Source organism: Cyclopterus lumpus, chromosome 1 (assembly GCF_009769545.1).
Source record: "Cyclopterus lumpus isolate fCycLum1 chromosome 1, fCycLum1.pri, whole genome shotgun sequence".
Lineage (NCBI taxonomy): Eukaryota > Metazoa > Chordata > Actinopteri > Perciformes > Cyclopteridae > Cyclopterus > Cyclopterus lumpus.
In genome coordinates, this window is record NC_046966.1 from 16495754 (window position 1) to 16514582 (window position 18829).

Here is an 18829-nt window from a genome sequence, read left to right on the forward strand (position 1 = left end):
AGGCTTTCGTGAAACACGTGACCAACAACACTTTAGAACTTCCGTTCACGCGACTCTCTCTTTATACGGCCCTGCTTGAGCGCTCTGCGCAGGGTAACCGTTGCCAGGATGTGACGTTGCGTAGTTACCAGGCACCGTCACCACGTTGGGCTCTAGGCTGCATCCCGCTAAGGAAGATTGTTTGTAAGTGCAGCTTTGCGCTTCAAATACGCGTCTTCTCGACGTAATTTCAACTGTAAGGTGAGGCACGTTTTGACGGGGGACCCTTCGCCAGGTAAGATTTCGTTGTCTTTCAGCTAACGTTAGCTAACTTAGTCTAACATAACGTTACTCTAGTAAACCGAACGTTGTCAAGTTCAAACTATGTGTTCTATGTTTAAAACATGCTCAGCCTTCATGGCGTCTTCCAGTGTCTTTACTGTCTGACCATATCTTACATTTTGTTTTGTGGTGAAAAAAGGTTATACATTGAGTACAGCTTGAAAAGTCTAGCTAAACTGATGCCTCACAACGATAATCGTCGCAAAAATAAGGGCATATTTGATTTTAACATTACACAATTTAAGTTGTATAAGCTCCTGATTTCAGAATCAGATCTGTTTATTGTCAAGTACGTTAGCTACACATACAAGGAATTTGACTTGGTGAAAGGTGCATAACAATACACAAAAAACGCAGTGCAATAACTTGAGACATAATTTAAAATGATCAAAATGTACAATACAAATATGAAAAACAAATAACAGTACTTTAAAACAAGAGGTTCATGTTGTATGGAACCCAATGGCTTCAGTGTCGTGGTAATCATCCAATCTCTAAAACAGCAGATTGGTTGTAATCATCGTAAATTATAGTTAATTGGTTTAAAGAGGAAAAACCAGAGTCGCGGTTCTTTGACTTTAATTTGAGTCTAACATCTCAATCTTAAACTACTTTTTATAGGTTCAGTCTGTTGTCTGCCATGTTCAACCCCAGGGAACTAGAAGGTGAAGTGGATCATTCATTTTTTGACAGTGACTGTGATGATAGCAGCAGAGATGGAGGGGAAAAGATAGAGAAAGGCTTGAAGGCTGAAAAAGAGAACCCACCAGCCCCTGAGAAGCGACGTGCAAAACAGACAGAAACAACAAAAGGTGGTTCCTCTCCAAGAACTGATGAGACAAAAAAACACCCGAAGCTAGTTGACAACAACAACATTAGTAGCAGGGCAGAAAGTAAAGGGAACAGCTGTCAAGTAAAGGAAGAAGAGAGTAGCAGGGCATCCAGCGTATCATCTGTTGCCTGTACATCAGATAAAGCCATCCATATTGGCAGTGATAGTGAGGCAGACTCTAATTCAAAGTCTAAACTGCACAATGAAACATTTATCGTGTTATTGGATGAGGCCAGGGAAGTAGATTGTAAGGATGTGTACAGCCAGAGACCAAATGAGTATGAAGAAGATACATTGCCATCCAAACACTCTGACTCAATAGGGAAAATTAAACAATCTCCTGAAAAACAGATAAGAAATTGGCGTACCAGCAGTCCATCCTCCATTTCAACTGAAAGCAGCGTAGACTCAGACTCAGACTCTAGCAGCAGTATAGATTCCCCCACCCTTCCAAAGCCCAACAAGACTTCTTTATCCCCTGAAATGAGAAGGACCCACGCAGGCTCAGCAGGATCTCAGGACGTGCCTATTGGCCATACAGAGGAGTCAGAGGATACAGTGACAGATGTGAGTCCCCTCTCCTCTCCTGATATAAGCCCTCTCCAGTCATTGGACCTGAACCAAACAGAGCCTACAGAGGGATGCCTTAAAGAGCAGCAGCAGCAGCAGGAGAGTGTGCCCTCCAGTGGCCTGAGTGACATGCATCAGGATGAAGACTCGGATCAGGATGTAGATGAGTGTGAGTAAAACTGCCTTCCTTATCACTTAGGCTTTCTATGCTCCTTGTTTTACCACTGCTTCCCAACCTTTTTGGTTTTCGGTCCTTTAAAATAAAGCAATGTCTATTTTTGACAACTCAGCCCTCAGACAAGAACATAACTTCACATTGCAAACAAAGAGCATGGTCCTTAACGAATATAAACTGCCACAAAAAAAGGTTATCTTGCTAAAGCAGCTCAAGTTGTTTTTTAAATCATCCGTCATGAAACATTCCTAAAATCATCATACAATGAGCAATAAAACTTGAAATGGACTTTATCTTTTAATCTCAAATAAATTGCACAACAAAGCCTTTTCTCTTCAGGAGACGTTACACCTACCTGTTTTCAAGCAAATGCTAATTTACCCGAACACTACGGTGCACCCAAAGATTTAGAATTCCTATAAGGCTATATACTGTAGTTCCTGAATATATTCGTGATTTGGATTTGTACTAAACATCAAAAGACGACCTTTCCCTCTACAGTACATCAGGAACAATTCCCACTGAGCATGTTAAATATTATACTGAAATGAATAACATTACATTGAGATTGTACCTCACTTACACCAGAATGGCTTTGCAAAATGTATATGATGGCATGACAAGGTATAGAAATGTGACTTTATAAAAATGTTGTACATTAGTTTTTTACATGTTTTTAGTAGTACACTATAAACAAATAATTTCAAAACAAACAAAGGCATTTCAACATGGCATAAAACACTAACTCCCTAAAAGGCAGATTAAGAAAATGTAATGGATGTCCTTTCCACCAATCAGGCTCCCTCAATTCAGAGAGTCGGCATGGAGGTAAACTGGTTTCCTGCTGTACTGGGGGAAGAAACAGGAAGAACTACTCGTTCACCAATGATGAGGTCCGACGCATAGATCGAGAGAACCAGCGTCTTCTTCGTGAGATTTCGCGACATACTCCAGGGCCCAGACCAGGAAGTACAACAAGGAAGAAAACCCATATGACCAGCAAGTTGCCGCATATTCTCCTCTCTCACAGCGCACTCAACAGGCAGCGGGAACAGCAACGCATCGAGAGGGAAAACCTGGTGAGTTTGGCCTCCTGTGTGAATTGATACTCAATTTAATATAAAAACTAAACTTTAACATTAGTATAGATGACATTCCTGTCACTCTAATTCTTCAGTTGTTCTTTTCTTTTGGCTTTTCAAGACTCATTGTTCAGTTTGTGATTCTTTAGCTTAGCATTATTGATATTTAGCTCACGCACCCAAACGGTGCCTCTTCAAATCAACATCAAGATTGGCTTGGATTCTCGTGTACCAGTTATCTTAGGAAGTTGATTCTCATTTGCGGAATACATTGTAGTACTAGTGTCAATTCTGGGGCCATAGTGAAAAGTGTGTTTGGAAGCGTCTAAGTGACTGTTGTTCCCAAACAGTATTGAGTACCATCTGTCCATCAATCCTTCAGCTGAGACCTTTGTTGCATAGCATTTATTCCTCTGTCTGTCTCTACATTGACCTAAAAGGCAAAGGCAAATTGCCAATTAACCTTGAAACTAATCTGTGTTTATTATTATACTGGTGCTGCTGTGTCTCTAGAAAGGCATTTCCGATTTCTAATTTGTGTAAATACGTCAATCAATTCTGCTACTGAAATGTGAGGCTGATATGTGCTCATCTCTTGATAATTGGTAACTGAGAATATACTCTTTTCCATTTAAAAAAAAAAAAGTACAATGCTTTCATCTTAATTAAAGCATCCTTTATATAAAATATATATTCATCTGTTTCACTGATTCTTAAATATTCCTTCTTTTTTTTTTAATGTGAGAGAGGGACTTTTTCAGGAAGGACTGGAAACGATGGTTTTAGCTGACTTGATTCCCATTGATTTATTACTGCATCAGCGATTTTCTCGAAACGTCAGTGTGCAGTTGTAGAAGCAGCTGTTCTGGGAGAATATGCAAGTAAAGTAGTTTAAGTAAAGATAAACATGTTTTTGTAACTTTAACATGTGGGGTTTTCTGCAGCTATACCACTTTTACACTTTTAGTTTATATTTATTTAAGGATACTAGTGAGTTGGGTTAAGAGTGCCTCCCCTGAAAGCAGACACGGATGGACTTGGACAGATGGCAGCAGGTGGCAGGCTAGCAACGCCATAGAGTGACATAAGGCAGTTCAGCCTCTGCAGCTTTGGCCTCTCACCCTTTCTTGTATTAACTCTGCTTGACCACTTTGTGATAGACGCAAACAAAAAGCAACGTTTAAAAATGTTTCAGTAAATTAAAACTTGTACTCATTGGCAGCCTGCAGATCGTTATTGTCTCCTCTGAAAAGAAAAAAAGGGAAAAGAGAACTTGTATTACTGTCTTCACTGATATTTGTACACGTATTGCTGACTGGAGATATTACATTAACGCTGATTGAAAGTTTTTATCAGGAAATGTTTTCCACTCATTTTTAGGACAGACGGTTCTCTCCTCTTGCATCCATCTCTCTACGTTGTCGGGAGTACTTTTAACCTGCTCTATTCTTAGTGGGAAGTAACTGAATCTGCCATTTGATCAGTGTAGCCACCCCACACATCACGCATGTAAGACACCCTGGTGCTCCTGCACAAGTAGAACTAGTTTTATGTTATTCAAGATTGCTCAATTACACATTATTTCTTTGAATTATCTCTAAATTTATTAATTCTAAAATGATTCATACATCCGAAGTCCAGTAGGTGACCAGTCTGACTGCACTTTTTATGACCTCTGGTGGACTTAGGAAAAGTCTCTTAACTGTTGAGCTTTTTGTTTGCTGCATAGCTTCATGAGGAGTTTTTGCTCACTGAGTGATTTCTGCACAGCATGCATGTGGGAGTGTGTCTGCATGTATGACATTCAGCAACTTGCCTCCACTGTTTTGCCTCATGCGGTTTGGTTGTGTTTGTTGCGAAGTACCAGATATTTTTCTATTTACATAATTTGATTGGGATCTTGGTGAAATATATGCACTCTTTATAAATGTATTATGTTGTGGGTTAAAAGCCAGAACAAATGTGATCAGCATTCAGTAAATGGTTCAATGAATCAAATGTTAGAAAAAGCTTTATAATTCCCATAAAACATGCTGCATTTTGAGATATATATATATATATATATATATATATATATATATATATATATATATATATATACATTCATGTTAAACCTGATTTGATTTTATTCGTTGCCAAGACAATTAGCATTTATAGAATGTAGAATTTTTTTGATTCATTACTTACTATGTAAAACATGTCATTGTGTTTCTTTCAGATTTTCTTGAAGAAACTGGAGTCCGTCAAGCCAACACCTGGCCTAAAGCGTTCAGAACAACTGAAGGACTTCCAGCGACACATTAGAATCCTGGGAGCTCCTTCATACCCCGTCAGTATGTCCCCCACAAAGTCAGAGAGGTCTATCAGCAAGACGCCCTCAGGTAGGTACCGTGGGTCTGGATCTTTCAGCTTTTGCCGTGTTCAAAATATGTTGTATAACCTGAACTGTATAACGATATGGTGATGGAGTACATGCTCATACAAGGCAAACGGATGAGAAGACTGTTTAAATAACAAGGATATGCCTCCTCTCCGACCACTTGCGTATTTCAAAGGTCCGACTACACCACGAGGTCCAGGGGATTTGGGTCATCTTTTTTAGACAAACCAAGTAGTGAGGTAGCTGCACACAATAAAAGCACCTGTGCTCCTGAGTGGTTAGATCCCACAAGAGCAGCTACCAGCTGTATGTAGTTATTTAGTAGGAGCCTGCTGTTGTTTGCATGCCTTGACTTCATTTAAAGTAAACAAAGAAGATCAGCACGTCCTCTCGGTGCAGCGATTGAAGGCTGCAGATTTAGCACACGTGTCTGAGCAGCTGCCTTCAGATGGCTGCAGAGATTTAATGAACAGAAGAAAAAATGTCAGACCTTAACAAGGCAGCTTTGGATGACTGATACTGGAACTCCCCATGCCATATATTTAACATGGTTAAAGAGTTTTTTGAATATTTTCTAGTTGTCAAACTGTGTGAACTACATGTCATTGCTGGCTTCAAGAGTTAAACTTTAAGTCAGTCGCTAACAGTGGATAGTTGCTTTTTGCTCACATAATTAGCGTGTGTGATTAACTGTACTGTACCGGTTTGTGATAGTTGTATAGTATACATGGTCAAATATTAAATGCAAGTGATGCATTATCTTCTCATTAGAAATTCAAAATGTACATTAGGTTTCTGATTTGATGATAAAACAGTTAATCGGTAACCAGAACATATCCCTCTGTCATTCACACCAGCAGGTTCCAGGCCAGCCAGTTCCACCCACCACAGCAGCAGAGCGGTTTCCACTACTAACTTCAGCAAAACACCCGTACCCAGGTCAAAAGAACAGCCCAGTGCAGTCTGGTGCTGAGAACATTGGCATTTTCAGATCTACAAAGAAACACATCACTGGTCTACATTCATCACAAGAGGGTTACGTTGCCACCGTACTTAGCTTGAAGCATCTTTGTTTACATGCATGGGTTCATCGTACTTTTAGTTCACTTAACCAACTATTCAGTGATTTGTGTTGTCATAAAGAAGATGGACTTTCTTCCCATTCTTTGATGCTAAAATAAAGCAAATGGTGATCTGAGGTATTGTAATACATTTTAATTGTTCAGCTGTGGCTTCAGAGTACTGCAGTAATAACTCTTCAAGACGGTAAGCTACCTTTTTTATTTTTTGGAAAGACTGACTTGTGTTGAAATGACGATTAACTGTTTCGGAGAGGGATGTTTCCATTACACCTACATTTTAGCCCACTTTTATAATATTTATACTGTTTATGTTGATCCAGAGAATTATGTATTTAACAAAAATATATATATATTTTAAATATTATTTTTGTGTTGCGTATATTCTGTTCCTTTTTATAAAATAAAACTGCATGTTCCAGCAGTAAGAGGTGTGCTGTTTTACAACAAGCTTAATAGCATTATGGTGGACAGAACATCTTTATCTAATCTCTTCTCACCAATGGAGCACATATACCACTGTTGGTTATAACAATAGTGTGTTGGTTATGGGAGTGCATGTACATACTGAATATATTTATGTGGTACTGATTACATTATGAAAAGGTTCGATATAAAACCAAAAATGCTGTTGTATAAACCTCTCGACTTAGTTGATATTCGTCAGCTGTCGGTGCAAAATGTATTAATGTATGAACAGATTTTTTAACAAGAAGTCTACCACAAGTGAAAATGAAGGTGCAGTTACTAAATGCACTTACATTATTTTCCAATGTAAAGATTATGGATTATTTTTTTATAGAATCCTAATTATTGAGTTTTAACTGCGTTGTGTTTAGTCTATTGATGTCACAGCGCAGATGTAAATAATAAAATCAATGATGGCTGTATTCCATTTAGCTGCTTCAGTTTCATAGTCCTGGTATTGTGCATGCTTGCTCTGAAACGCTTGAATAGAACATAGCCATCGTTGATGTCATTATAATAATGTATCCTTTATTGATCCCTCTATTGGGGAAATTATTCTCTGCATTTAACCCATCCTTAGTTATTAAGGAGCAGTGGGCTGCAGTGAAGCGCCCGAGGAGCAACTGGGGGTTCAGTGTCTTGCTCAAGGACACTTCGACAGATCTCTTCTTAAAAGACATATTTAACTGCAGATTACAGGTTGCCCCGAAAACAGAGCACACTTAAACACTAGACTATTAGAATAATAAATCTTTATTCTTAATAAAATGATGTGTGAGGTGGGATCACAACATAACAACACATACATTTATATTTCTGAGGAGTCATGTTAACCAAGGTCAAGTGTAGTGACCTGTACAGCACATGCACACATTGTAATTCACCACAAGCTGTTATCACAAGAATTAAGACTTAAACAAAGGAGGTGACGGGGTTTCCTTGGGGACTGGGAGATGAGAAAGTTTATGTGTACTTCTTGATCTCATCGTACAGCACCAACACAAAGGCACCGCCCATGCCTCTGATCACATTGGACCAGGCACCCTTGAAGAAGGCTTTCCCCCCCTCTTGCTTAAGGATCTTCTTCCAGCAGTCAATTGTGCCCGTGTACATGATGTCAGCTGTGGACACAAAGACATGTATAGTGAACCATAACGCCCATGGAATGCATGTGTAATTGGGCAAAAACAACAATAAAATTCATAACTATATGACACAAGCATGAGTGAGGCTCACCTTGTTTGCGTCCAGACTGCATCATCATACGACGTCTGACGGTGTCGAAGGGGTATGAGATGATACCAGCTGCAGCGGTGACAGTCTGGGCGATCATCCAAGTGATGATGATGTGCGTGTTCTTGGGATCTGGCAGCATACCTGCATGAGGGAGAAGTTAAGTCACCCGCTTGACACAAAATAAACATACTTTAAAAACATGTTAAGATCAGCCAGATGTGCGCACCTTTAGCTGTGTCGAAGCATCCGAAGTAGGCCGCTCTGTAGATGATAATACCCTGCACTGACACGTTGAATCCGAGGTAAAGACCCTTGAGGCCATCGGATCTGTAGGTCTTGGTGAGGCAGTTTCCAAGGCCGCTAAACTCTCTCCCAGATGCACCCTTGCCGATGTCGGCAGCCAGTCTTGTTCTGGCGAAGTCGAGAGGGTAGACGAAGCAGAGCGAAGTCGCCCCAGCGGCACCGCCAGATGCGAGATTACCAGCGAAGTAACGCCAGAATTGTGTTTTTTGATCCACACCACCGAGGAAGACCTTCTTGTACTTATCTTTGAAGGCAAAGTTGAGGGCTTGGGTGGGGAAGTAACGGATCACGTTGGCCAGGTTGCCTCTCCAAAAGGAAATAAAGCCCTGCTCCTTTGGTATCCTTCTCACACAGTCCATGATTCCCTTGTACTGCATATCTGCAGTGATCTGTTTGCTGGCATGCTGGACCTTCAAATAAAGACAATAAAAGCACATTAAAAAAGACACGTATAATGTGGTTAATTATCTTTTAAAATGCTGCACAACTTTTTCATCCACAATTAGATATTTACAAAAGAATATATTGTTTTGTATCTACATTTGAATAATTTCTTGTATTTACATCATCTTTGCCGGCCAGGCATTACTGTGTGTAGTTGTAGGCCTTAGTTACAGGCACACTCCTGTCACTTGAGAATCAGCTGTGTATTAGATTACATAGTTCAGGTTAAATATAGCAATTCAATTTCACTAAATATTACTGCGGACATCAGTAATATATTAGTTATATTAATTAGCTTAATAAACATACAAATGGCTCACAGACTAGTATTATGGCCATTTTATTGACACATATTAGGAGGATTGTCGCCGTCGCCATCATAGCATGCAACGTTGCAAAGTCCAGTGCGTAAAACCATCTCCACATCGACCCGGGACCTCTCTCGTGCCCCTTGCCTTTACGTCTATAACAACTTACACAGCTAGGCATTTTCTTCTACCAAAAAGTATGACAGATTTAGATTTTAACGTTTGGTGTATCAGTAACCCAACATTTACGCACACTTTACGCATAAAAGAATGACCACGCGACCATGCGTTTGGCATACGATGGTTCTATTATTTTACCTGCAGCAACAACTTTACTCTCTCAATGGGAGCAACAGCTGTTTTGGAAATGGCAGCGGCAATGCCACCGGCCAAAAAGTCCTTCATGAAACTAACCACCGCGTCCGACATGGTTGGATCTTTCTTGTGCAGATTTGAGACTCCTGACTGACCCAAACTTCACCAACGTCCTCAAGGAAACCCACCGCCCATCAAAGTGGGCGAGCCCTCCCGAGTCTGTCCTAATATATGGGCGCCATGTATCGCGAGAAATGTCAGTGATGGAGTTGCGTTTTGTCAAACAGATGAAGGAGGCTGAATAAATATCCGAGGTGGAAGGTCAAGACGTGCGCCATGTTCCTGAAGTCAGGATTATGCCATGCCGGGGACGTTTAAAGGACACAATAAATGTAATTTGATTTTTATTAAAACATAGATTTATTTGTAATTTAAACTAATCATAATCATAGTGAAGTAGTTGGCCTATCTCCTGCTGACCAAACCTCTTTATCCATAATCCAAACATACCCTTGGTGGTCATTTCCGTTTCCAGAAGCCCTAAAATAGAGATAAGAGTTTTAGGAAGTGGGTTTTAAATGGTACCATCTGCATGTGGTGAACTTTTTACAGTCATAGTTTTTTTTACATTTCCCAGCATAGGTGTTGTATGGCCCTGGAAACAATTTGACTCAGACACAATGGTTTTCTTTACTCCATTATTTTCACACAGAAACATGCTTTTAGGCTATAAAGACCATGGCAAATTAAAGCCTATTTTCATTTCATTGACGCCAAGAGGGATAAAATGTCAGGATAAAATGTTGATTCTGGGTCAAAGGTTGGATGGATGAGAAACTAAAAAGGAAATAGGCACAACTGTCAGTTCACTCACTGACAGTTTTGCTGCACATACATTTTTGCCACCTGTTGAATATCCAAGTCAAGTCAGCTGGAGGTAGGACGAAGAGTAACAACGGAAAATATCATTTTTTCTTTCAAAATAAATTGCATTACCCCTATAAAAGCAACACCATTGTTTTAGTCAATTTTGCTGTGAAGTATACCCGAAATCTATATAATGGCTGACTTGACAAGTGGGACAAGCAATCCAAAACGAAGCCAAGTTGGCTGACTATATACTACAGCTTCCAGTCCAGCAGTGTGGTTGGGGCCAATGTATCATGCAAAAAGTGTGGCTTTCACTACCTATCAAATATGCATAATTGTAATCACAAATATCCTGTTGGCGAGATAGAACAAGTAAAATGCACCCTCTTTAAAAATTAATTAAAGCAGTGTCAAATATAAGATTTTTAAGAAAAAGATTAAAAAAAGACAGCAATAACTAAATACCTATTGAAGTGCAATAATATGATAATACAATAAAATAAGATTCATCGGGTTTCACCCGGTCGGTCGTCTTCTTAGGTCAGTAACTGCCACCTCACGACCACTTGGTGGCGCTGCTGGACTGTGTTGATTCATAGGCAAACCTACACGGTTTCAAGATGTTTCCTAACAAGACAATATTAAACAAGTAACCCCACTGATACAACCTCAATAATATTATTATCATATCTCAAATTCTTACGAAATCGTTGTTGGTTTATATATATTATTCGTTCAAAGCCAGGGAGATAGGTGGGGTGTAGCTAACAGGATGACTGGGGAAAAAACAGTGACACTTCCCTTCATATAACTTTGATTGATAGTTTTGTTGTGCACAGATATACATCTATACAGAGTAAATTGGTGTAATGACTTATCTGAAGTGTTCTTTGGTTGTGGGTCTGCCTCCCCATCCATCCCCATGCTGCTGTGCTGTGCTGTCTAGTCAGCGGGGGGCACTAGAGAGCTGGTTTACATTAAAGGGCATCACTGACATCCCCAGAGTGCAAATGTGGTACCCAGTGAAACAGGTGCTTTCCCTAATTTACTCCACACTCCACTCACAACAATACAAATAATGCACCACTTTACTGGTTCCCCACAGGGAAATGTTCTTAAGTAGCCCCCACCAGACAGGTCAGAGGTCAGGCCCAGCTGCAAGGCATACAACCTCAGAGCTGGTTATGGATTCAGCATCTTGTTCACGTGAACACTTCAGTTAGGCTGATGCTTGCTGACACAGAGGCTTGCACCTGCTTTTTGGCCATGCAGAAGTCATACTTTTGACAGTTTCAGAGCACATAGAACAATTCACAATTTTCTAATTTTAAGCCTCTTAATTCTGAGCTGTCAGGGATTACCTGGTTTCATGCTGTTGTTTAAGTTTACAGTTATTATTAATACCTATATCAATCTTGTTTTGGCAACGTGACATTAAACTACTTCTCAATTTCTCTGGATTGTCATCACAGTTTATATGATTATAGAGTTTTTATATCAGCAAATGTTCCTCTTCTATTATTTCCAAAAAGGAATTGTTTTTGTAAAAAGTCCCCAACGGCTGCTCATGTGGTGATCTAAAACATATCTAGTAACCATTTGGATAGTCGGAGGACAGCTGGCCTACACAAAAGAAAATGTGCTTCTCGTCTTATTTCCGGAAACAAATTTAACTTGTTTTGTGCTGTTAAAACTCTTTTTATAATTGTATTTAAATCTGATCTAGATTTGCAAAAGTCGTTGCTCAGTAACCTTGGATCTTGGAGATTGAAGGAGGGGTCGTGGAGGGGGTGTGGGCTTGGATTTGCATTTTGAGTATGAAGAGCTGCAGGTGTCAGACAGTTGAACCCCCACCACACACACAAACATGCACATAAGCAAAGCCGTTACGCATAGCTCCAAAACCAATACAGTCACTGATTTTATCTGTTAAGAAGTAACTGTGACGAGAATCTCTTTATTCCTCTCGTCCCCCACCGTCTGAGACCTTAGATCTTAGACCAGTAGAGACTCAAAGATAATGGAGATTATGAATGTCAGACAGGGTTAAAACCACAAATATTAGGGGCAAAACTCACCAGCACAAGGGCACTGGTTGCTTCTGACTCCAGTGTGTGATTCAAACAAAATTTCTGGTTAGGTTATAATTCTTCTATAAACTAATTCAAACCATGAATTTGAAAACCTGCCATTTTGTAACAATAGTAAAAAAATTAGACACTCAGAAAGATATTAAAGTAAGATAAGTTAAATTTAGTAGGTTTGCATAGATGCGGCACAGGTTTAATTAATTACAATAAAAGTTACTATTATATCAACATTGTATTTCTGCATACTAAGCGAACACTATAATGGTTATTTAAAATATGTTGCTTGTTTTTTTGGGTATCTGTTTGCTGCTCAAAAAGGTCAATGTTGTTCTATTGTTGTCTCACAAATATAATATTATAGTCTCCCCTTTTCAATAGTCTGGATAATTTAACGTTGGCTTAATGTAAACGTAAATCATAGTGAATTTGGTGGGGACTATTTTCTGCTGCGGATTGATACACATTTGGTGCTCCAGTGAGTATTTAAGGCAGCAGGATGGTGAATGTGAAACTGTCAATTACACTAATAGGCTACATTTCCCATGTGACGTGCTCATCATATTGAAGGAACATGTCACCCAATGCAACATGTGGCTCATTGGTGTGTTTTTAATTGTTTTCAACCAACAATGGAGCTCCATGACACAGAGACAACACAAACAATACTTAGGGATCAATTCATTACTGGGTGTCTTTTTTTTGTTGACAAACAAAATATAGAATAATCCAGCTCTACCATTTAAAATAATCAACACCACAACCTCAACAGTTTAGTCATTTAGAGGATGTTTTAATACATACAGGTTAACGTTATATATATATATATATATATATATATATATATATATATATATATATATATATATATATATATATATATATATATATACATACATACAAGCATAATTCACCAGCAGAGAACAACAGGGCTATGTGGCAACAAAAGCTTAGTTCCCTCCTAAAAGAAGATCATGTTGGCTGTTTATTCCTTCACAATGCTTGATCCCATGAGTCTCCTGGTTAAAGTCATAATGTTAATACAATCCTCTTGCCTCAAATCCAGCAGGCTGGGATGCACACTGAGTCTCCCTGAGCAGACTTAGAGACTGAGCTCTCCAGGACTCAGGGGGGAAGGAGATTATTTAAGTGTTTTCCATCTTCTCTATGGTACATTTTGGCTGTTGGCCTGTTTTCACAAACACTTAAGAAGCTGACAATATGAGTGAAAAGCACATGTGTGAGCCTTCGCGTAAAAAAACAAAAAGAAAGAGAGAGAGACACACAGTGTCATGCAGCTGACGTTTCTCACCCGCAGTCGGGCAGTGCCCATGGCAGGGCAAGGTGGACAAACACACACACACACACATAAACACTTCTGTTGAGAACGAAGAGAAATCCCCATGACAAATCAGGAAAACCTGGAGACACACAGTCAGTGGGAGACGAAGGGATGGACATGGCGGGAGTGGGGGTGGAGGGTGAGAGAGACAGAGGCTGAGGGAGCGAGGTTCATGAGAAAGAGGGGTGGGGTTAACATTAATACTGGGATAATATGACAGCAGATATAGTGCTGAGGTGGAAAGATGGTGAGAGACAGACATGTTTTAAGAGAAGGAAGTCTAGTTGGGGGGAGTTGAGCAAAAGTGAACTTGTGGTCTTTTGCTGTTTGGACTGAGTGACAAGACCAACATATGTCCTGTTATGGTTATCATCTAATAATAATATATAATAATAGTTTGTATGTTTGGGCAAGGCACGACACGGTACAGTTTAAAAAATACCAGTAAGTCCCTAGTATTTGAAAGTAGTATCTGAAATCAAAGGCAGTCTTTGCTAGTGGCTTTACTGCATATTTCTGCAAAATGATCACATGCCATGTTTCAGCACACTCAACACAACTTCAGTTTTACAAATGTTTCAAAATGTTCATATAATTAAAAATAATAATATTAATAACAACAACAACAACAACAACAATGTCAATATTAATAATAACATTATTTATGTTCACAGTTCCTATCAAAAAAGAACAAAACGTTTTTCTTAATGGAATATTTACTAGGCGTCTTAGTTGTAGTGCACATGAACTACACAACACATTCAGAAACTGTCTCTTACATCACTCCTTATTTATTATATAGTGCCTTATATTTACTATCTTCCATTTTATTCAGAATTCTTAGTGTGAGATTTATTCTCCATATAGTGCTCTAAAAGATTACACAATGGAACGGAAAAGTAGTGTCCAATGTGTTGCATTTGATAGATTAGACCGTGTGTCTATTTTGCAGTGAGTAGTAAACAAAGAGGGTCTCGGCCAGAATTCGGATTCTTAAATAATGGTGGACAGTAAAAAAATACAGTAACAATTTGCTATCTGTTAACTGTTAACCAAGCTCGCTCAGCTGTCTGATGCTAATGTGTTGCTAATACAACATAATGTGTTGCTAATACAACATTCTCAGTATGTTTAAATGTTCTGTTGCTCTAACTGATGTATGTTGCTCTTGTAGACTTTATATTGAGCGCTTACCACATTAGTAACCATGTTGTACAATCTAAATCAGCTAATCTATAATTTTGGGAATCTTTGGTTCCTTTGTTGATATACTAATTCATATTTAGAATAACTTTGGTGAAATTCTATTTCCGTACAGATCCTCCCCTGATAGTACCTGCTTTAGTCAGTTTGAGGCATCAACACCTCAGTAGATATACATTCTAAGGTAACAAAAATACAACCATTTTTATTTTCACACTTATTATACACTAAAGAAAACCTACAAATTAATAGTGTATTGCCTTTCTTCCTAGATCCCCTTCAATGTTCCTTTAAAAACACTTATTTCCCATATTAAATCTTTGTACACTTTACTTTTTAATTACACAGTTGTTACATTACATTACATTACATCTGATATGTGTATGAAAATAATGTGTTGCAGTTGCTGTTGATGTTACGGTTCAGGAGTTTCCAGGGTTCACAAGTGTCACACTGTTTATTCTTAAGATGGGATGTTAGGACTGAAAAGCAGCACTACAGACAGCTCCTGCACAGATTATCTTCCCTTAATTGGATATATTAGACAAAGTAAACTTTGCTCACAGTCCATTTTCAGTGTTTACGAAGTCCGTTGGATGAGAATGAAAACAGGATTAGTCCAAATAGAAGAGAGAGTGATCGCGTGCGTTTCTGTGATAAGATAAATGTAGACATTTAGTTGTATTTCTTTTTACTTTAGTGGTTGGCCTTCTCTTTTAATAATCAAATAAACTAGCTTGTTGAGTAAAAATAATGCTAAAATTGTTCACTGTTGACAGAGCTTTAAGAAGTGAGAATTAGGTCAATATCATTGTTCCATAATACATCTTGTGGATGCAGGCTATCGGAACATCGTAACAACCCCCACAACACAACATTAAGCCTGAACCAAAAAACTCTAATTTCTTTGCTGTGACGTTTCAGTCCTCTTTACCTTTCTCTACCTTGTAGTATTTACACCAAAGTGTAGAGCATTTTAAATAGCAGCACTCATCTCTCACTCACAATAGAAGAATTCCACTTGGACCGGCAATCGCTCAGGAGATGCTAATAAATTCAGAGGAGTAATATATTTGTAGCACCCTCAAGATGATGGTCCCACTCACCTAAGTGTGTGAATTCATTCATCCATTCTTCCTTCTACTCAGAAAGACAACAACCTCTTCAAACCTCAAGTCCATTTAAAGCAGATTTCGAACCCTCTTAGCAGCGCTTAGTCTCAAATTAGTGGGGTCATTTTAGCAGTGAAATAATCTCATCCTGAATTAAAGTGTGTAATGGGGACGACTTTGTCACACAGTTTGTCAAGAGTTTAACCTGTAGTGCCTCTATTGTGTAATAGTGCTGGTATGTAAATGTATGGTTTTATCATGCACATTATGTTGCAGAGAGGTTGTTCTTCCTTGTGGAGAGGACAACCTATATGTTCATCTTGTATTCAGAATAAAACACTGACCTCACCCAAGATGACCTCACCCAATTGGACGGCTTATGTGTTGTAGTTTCCATCATTCACGTCATTAAGGTGTAATGGTACTGCACAAATCTTTTGAGTAGAATTTAAATTGCCTCAATAATAATAATAAGAAACAGTTGAATCAATACATCTCTGACACATTATCAACAAACACTGATCACTCAAAGCATCAGTAACATTTATTACACCACTATTGTTTTTGGCTGTATTATAAGATGTTTGTGTAGGTTTGTTCACTCCTGCATCGCGTGAGCCATTTGGGTGTGAAACAGAAGACGATTTTTCACCAAATCTAATCCAGACTGGCAGCTAGAGAGCAAAGATGAAAAGTCTGATGCTAACATTTATTATGAGAACGATATGAAGGATTACAAATGTGCAGTTTGAAAGTAACTTCTTTCAAGTGATAAAACTCCACTTGGTTGGAGACCCAAGTATATTCCTTTTAATATTCTGATTAATTTCAAGGATGATTCATAAATATAAATGCTTTACTAAAAGCAATTTTGTCAGTTAATTGAACAGTTGATCATCAGAAAATGAGTTACCCCGAGAAATAGTTCAGCAGGTGAGAGGTGAGAACCCCTTCAGATCGCTATTATCGGTTTAGTGAATGCTCTCAATATATAAGTTGAGTTTGCTGTTTCAAACAGCACCTTTTTTTTGATAGTGAAGAATAATGTTTTTATTTCTTAAAGGTGTGTTAATATTTATGATTGCTTCATGCTTCATCAGAGGTGACTTTTCTCTGCTATACAACAAGAAAGCACAACATGACTTTTTACATCAACTATTAAGCAAAAACAGCTTTTTGCTGCTATTCTCTTTTTTATGTTAATGTTCTTTGGATTTTGGATGATTTGAAGATGTCCCATTTTTGTCAGGGAAGAAGTGAAGGGCATTTTATTAGTCTATTTATTGAATAACACCCACCATTTTTTTTATTTCTAATAAAATAATTCTATTATTATTATCTTTCACAAGGTTCAAAAGAGATATATACAGCTTGTATGATTGTATCACCACTGATACTCACTAAAGCAGATATTTTTCAATATCTTTTACTTCACCAAAGGTGAATGGAAACTTCAGCAATACATTTATATTCCATTCTATGCTTCACATTTACTCCGCTAATAAATAATTTCAATACAAAAACACCATCGAAAATGTCACACAGGTTTAGCCAAACATAATGTCTTTATGATTCCGCTGTCTCTGTTGAAACACGGTTTGAAATTATCTGATAAACTTAGAAGCAGATTAGTCTAAAAAGCCTTTACACCTTTGATAAATCAATCAGTTTTGATGTGTGCGTATGTGTGTGTGTGTGTGTGTGTGTGTGTGTGTGTGTGTGTGTGTGTGTGCATGGATGGGTGTATGTTGTCCTTGTGTTGGTGTGCCTGACAATGCATCACTGACCCTTTGATTGGGGGATAAGTCGCTGCTTGTGCGTCCATCTTGATTTGATGGCCGGAGAGAGGGCTGATTGACCCCGTGACCTTTCTGTGTGGGGCGAAGCTGCTCGATGTCCAGAGCTCCTGTCAGCGGGTTAATGAGCGACGGCTGGCTAAGTGGCCGGGCCGGATGACCACCCTCTGCTCTGACCCTCTCTACGGCCATCAGTTAAACACCCCCTCCACCTTCCAACTTCCGTGTTTCTCCTCCCTCAACCTTTCTCCCCCTTAGAGTAAAGCTGCAACTCAGGACTTAAGCTCAGGTTTGTACAGCTGCTGCACAGGCTTTCACTGGCCGACAACGGTAATGTTCACTACCCCATCGCCATGGCCGTTTGGGATGCAGCGATGCTCCTCCCAACACAGGCTCACACACAAATACCAAATGATCTGTAAACATCAATTTATCAGTACAATCTCTGCAAACCTTCGACTGTAATGCAAACTCGTCATCTGTGTTTTTTTTATCAAATTTTGCGTTAACCAATTGAAACCCCTTATTTACATATATATATAGCAGTATATAAAGACCTAATGTGTAGTTAATAACACTATAATGTAGCTGTAAGCAGATATAACAATGTTTGTATTCATGTTTTTGTCAAAAATGATACTTTTGTCAAAGATGATACTATATATATATATTTGAATGCAGTTATAGATGCTTCATATACACTTAAAGCTTGAAAACAATGTTCTTACGTCTGCTAAAATATGTTCTTGTTATTAGCCATATACTAATTGATCATATGCTGCTTACAAATACTAAACGGGTAGGTAGTTAACAATGTTAAAATAATATGTCAGTGCTGGTAACTAATTTCCATGGTTAGTAAATTCATCATTAATGGTTTATAACTTTTGAGTTGCCAGGTTGTGA

General features: G+C 38.7%; 2 protein-coding genes across 3 annotated transcripts; one reads left to right on the forward strand and one right to left on the reverse strand.

The window, feature by feature from the left end:
* Nucleotides 1-102: 102 nt before the first annotated feature.
* On the forward strand, nucleotides 103-6560 carry cfap97 (cilia and flagella associated protein 97). Of its 2 annotated transcripts, none has more exons than XM_034544396.1 (5): nucleotides 103-274; nucleotides 943-1892; nucleotides 2697-2977; nucleotides 5199-5361; nucleotides 6218-6560. In XM_034544396.1, the coding sequence occupies exons 2-5, from the start codon at nucleotides 962-964 to the stop codon at nucleotides 6331-6333; spliced, it is 1491 nt and encodes a 496-aa protein (XP_034400287.1). In that variant the 5' UTR covers nucleotides 103-274; nucleotides 943-961; the 3' UTR covers nucleotides 6334-6560. The 2 variants fall into 2 exon arrangements, with proteins under 2 accessions (XP_034400287.1, XP_034400288.1); XM_034544397.1 differs by having other exon boundaries at nucleotides 134-274; nucleotides 6221-6560.
* A 1310-nt stretch (nucleotides 6561-7870) lies between these two features.
* slc25a4 (solute carrier family 25 member 4) lies at nucleotides 7871-9627 on the reverse strand. Its single transcript, XM_034537619.1, has 4 exons — nucleotides 9517-9627; nucleotides 8370-8856; nucleotides 8144-8284; nucleotides 7871-8028 (listed from the first exon to the last, which is right to left on the reverse strand). The coding sequence occupies exons 1-4, from the start codon at nucleotides 9625-9627 to the stop codon at nucleotides 7871-7873; spliced, it is 897 nt and encodes a 298-aa protein (XP_034393510.1).
* Nucleotides 9628-18829: the final 9202 nt, after the last annotated feature.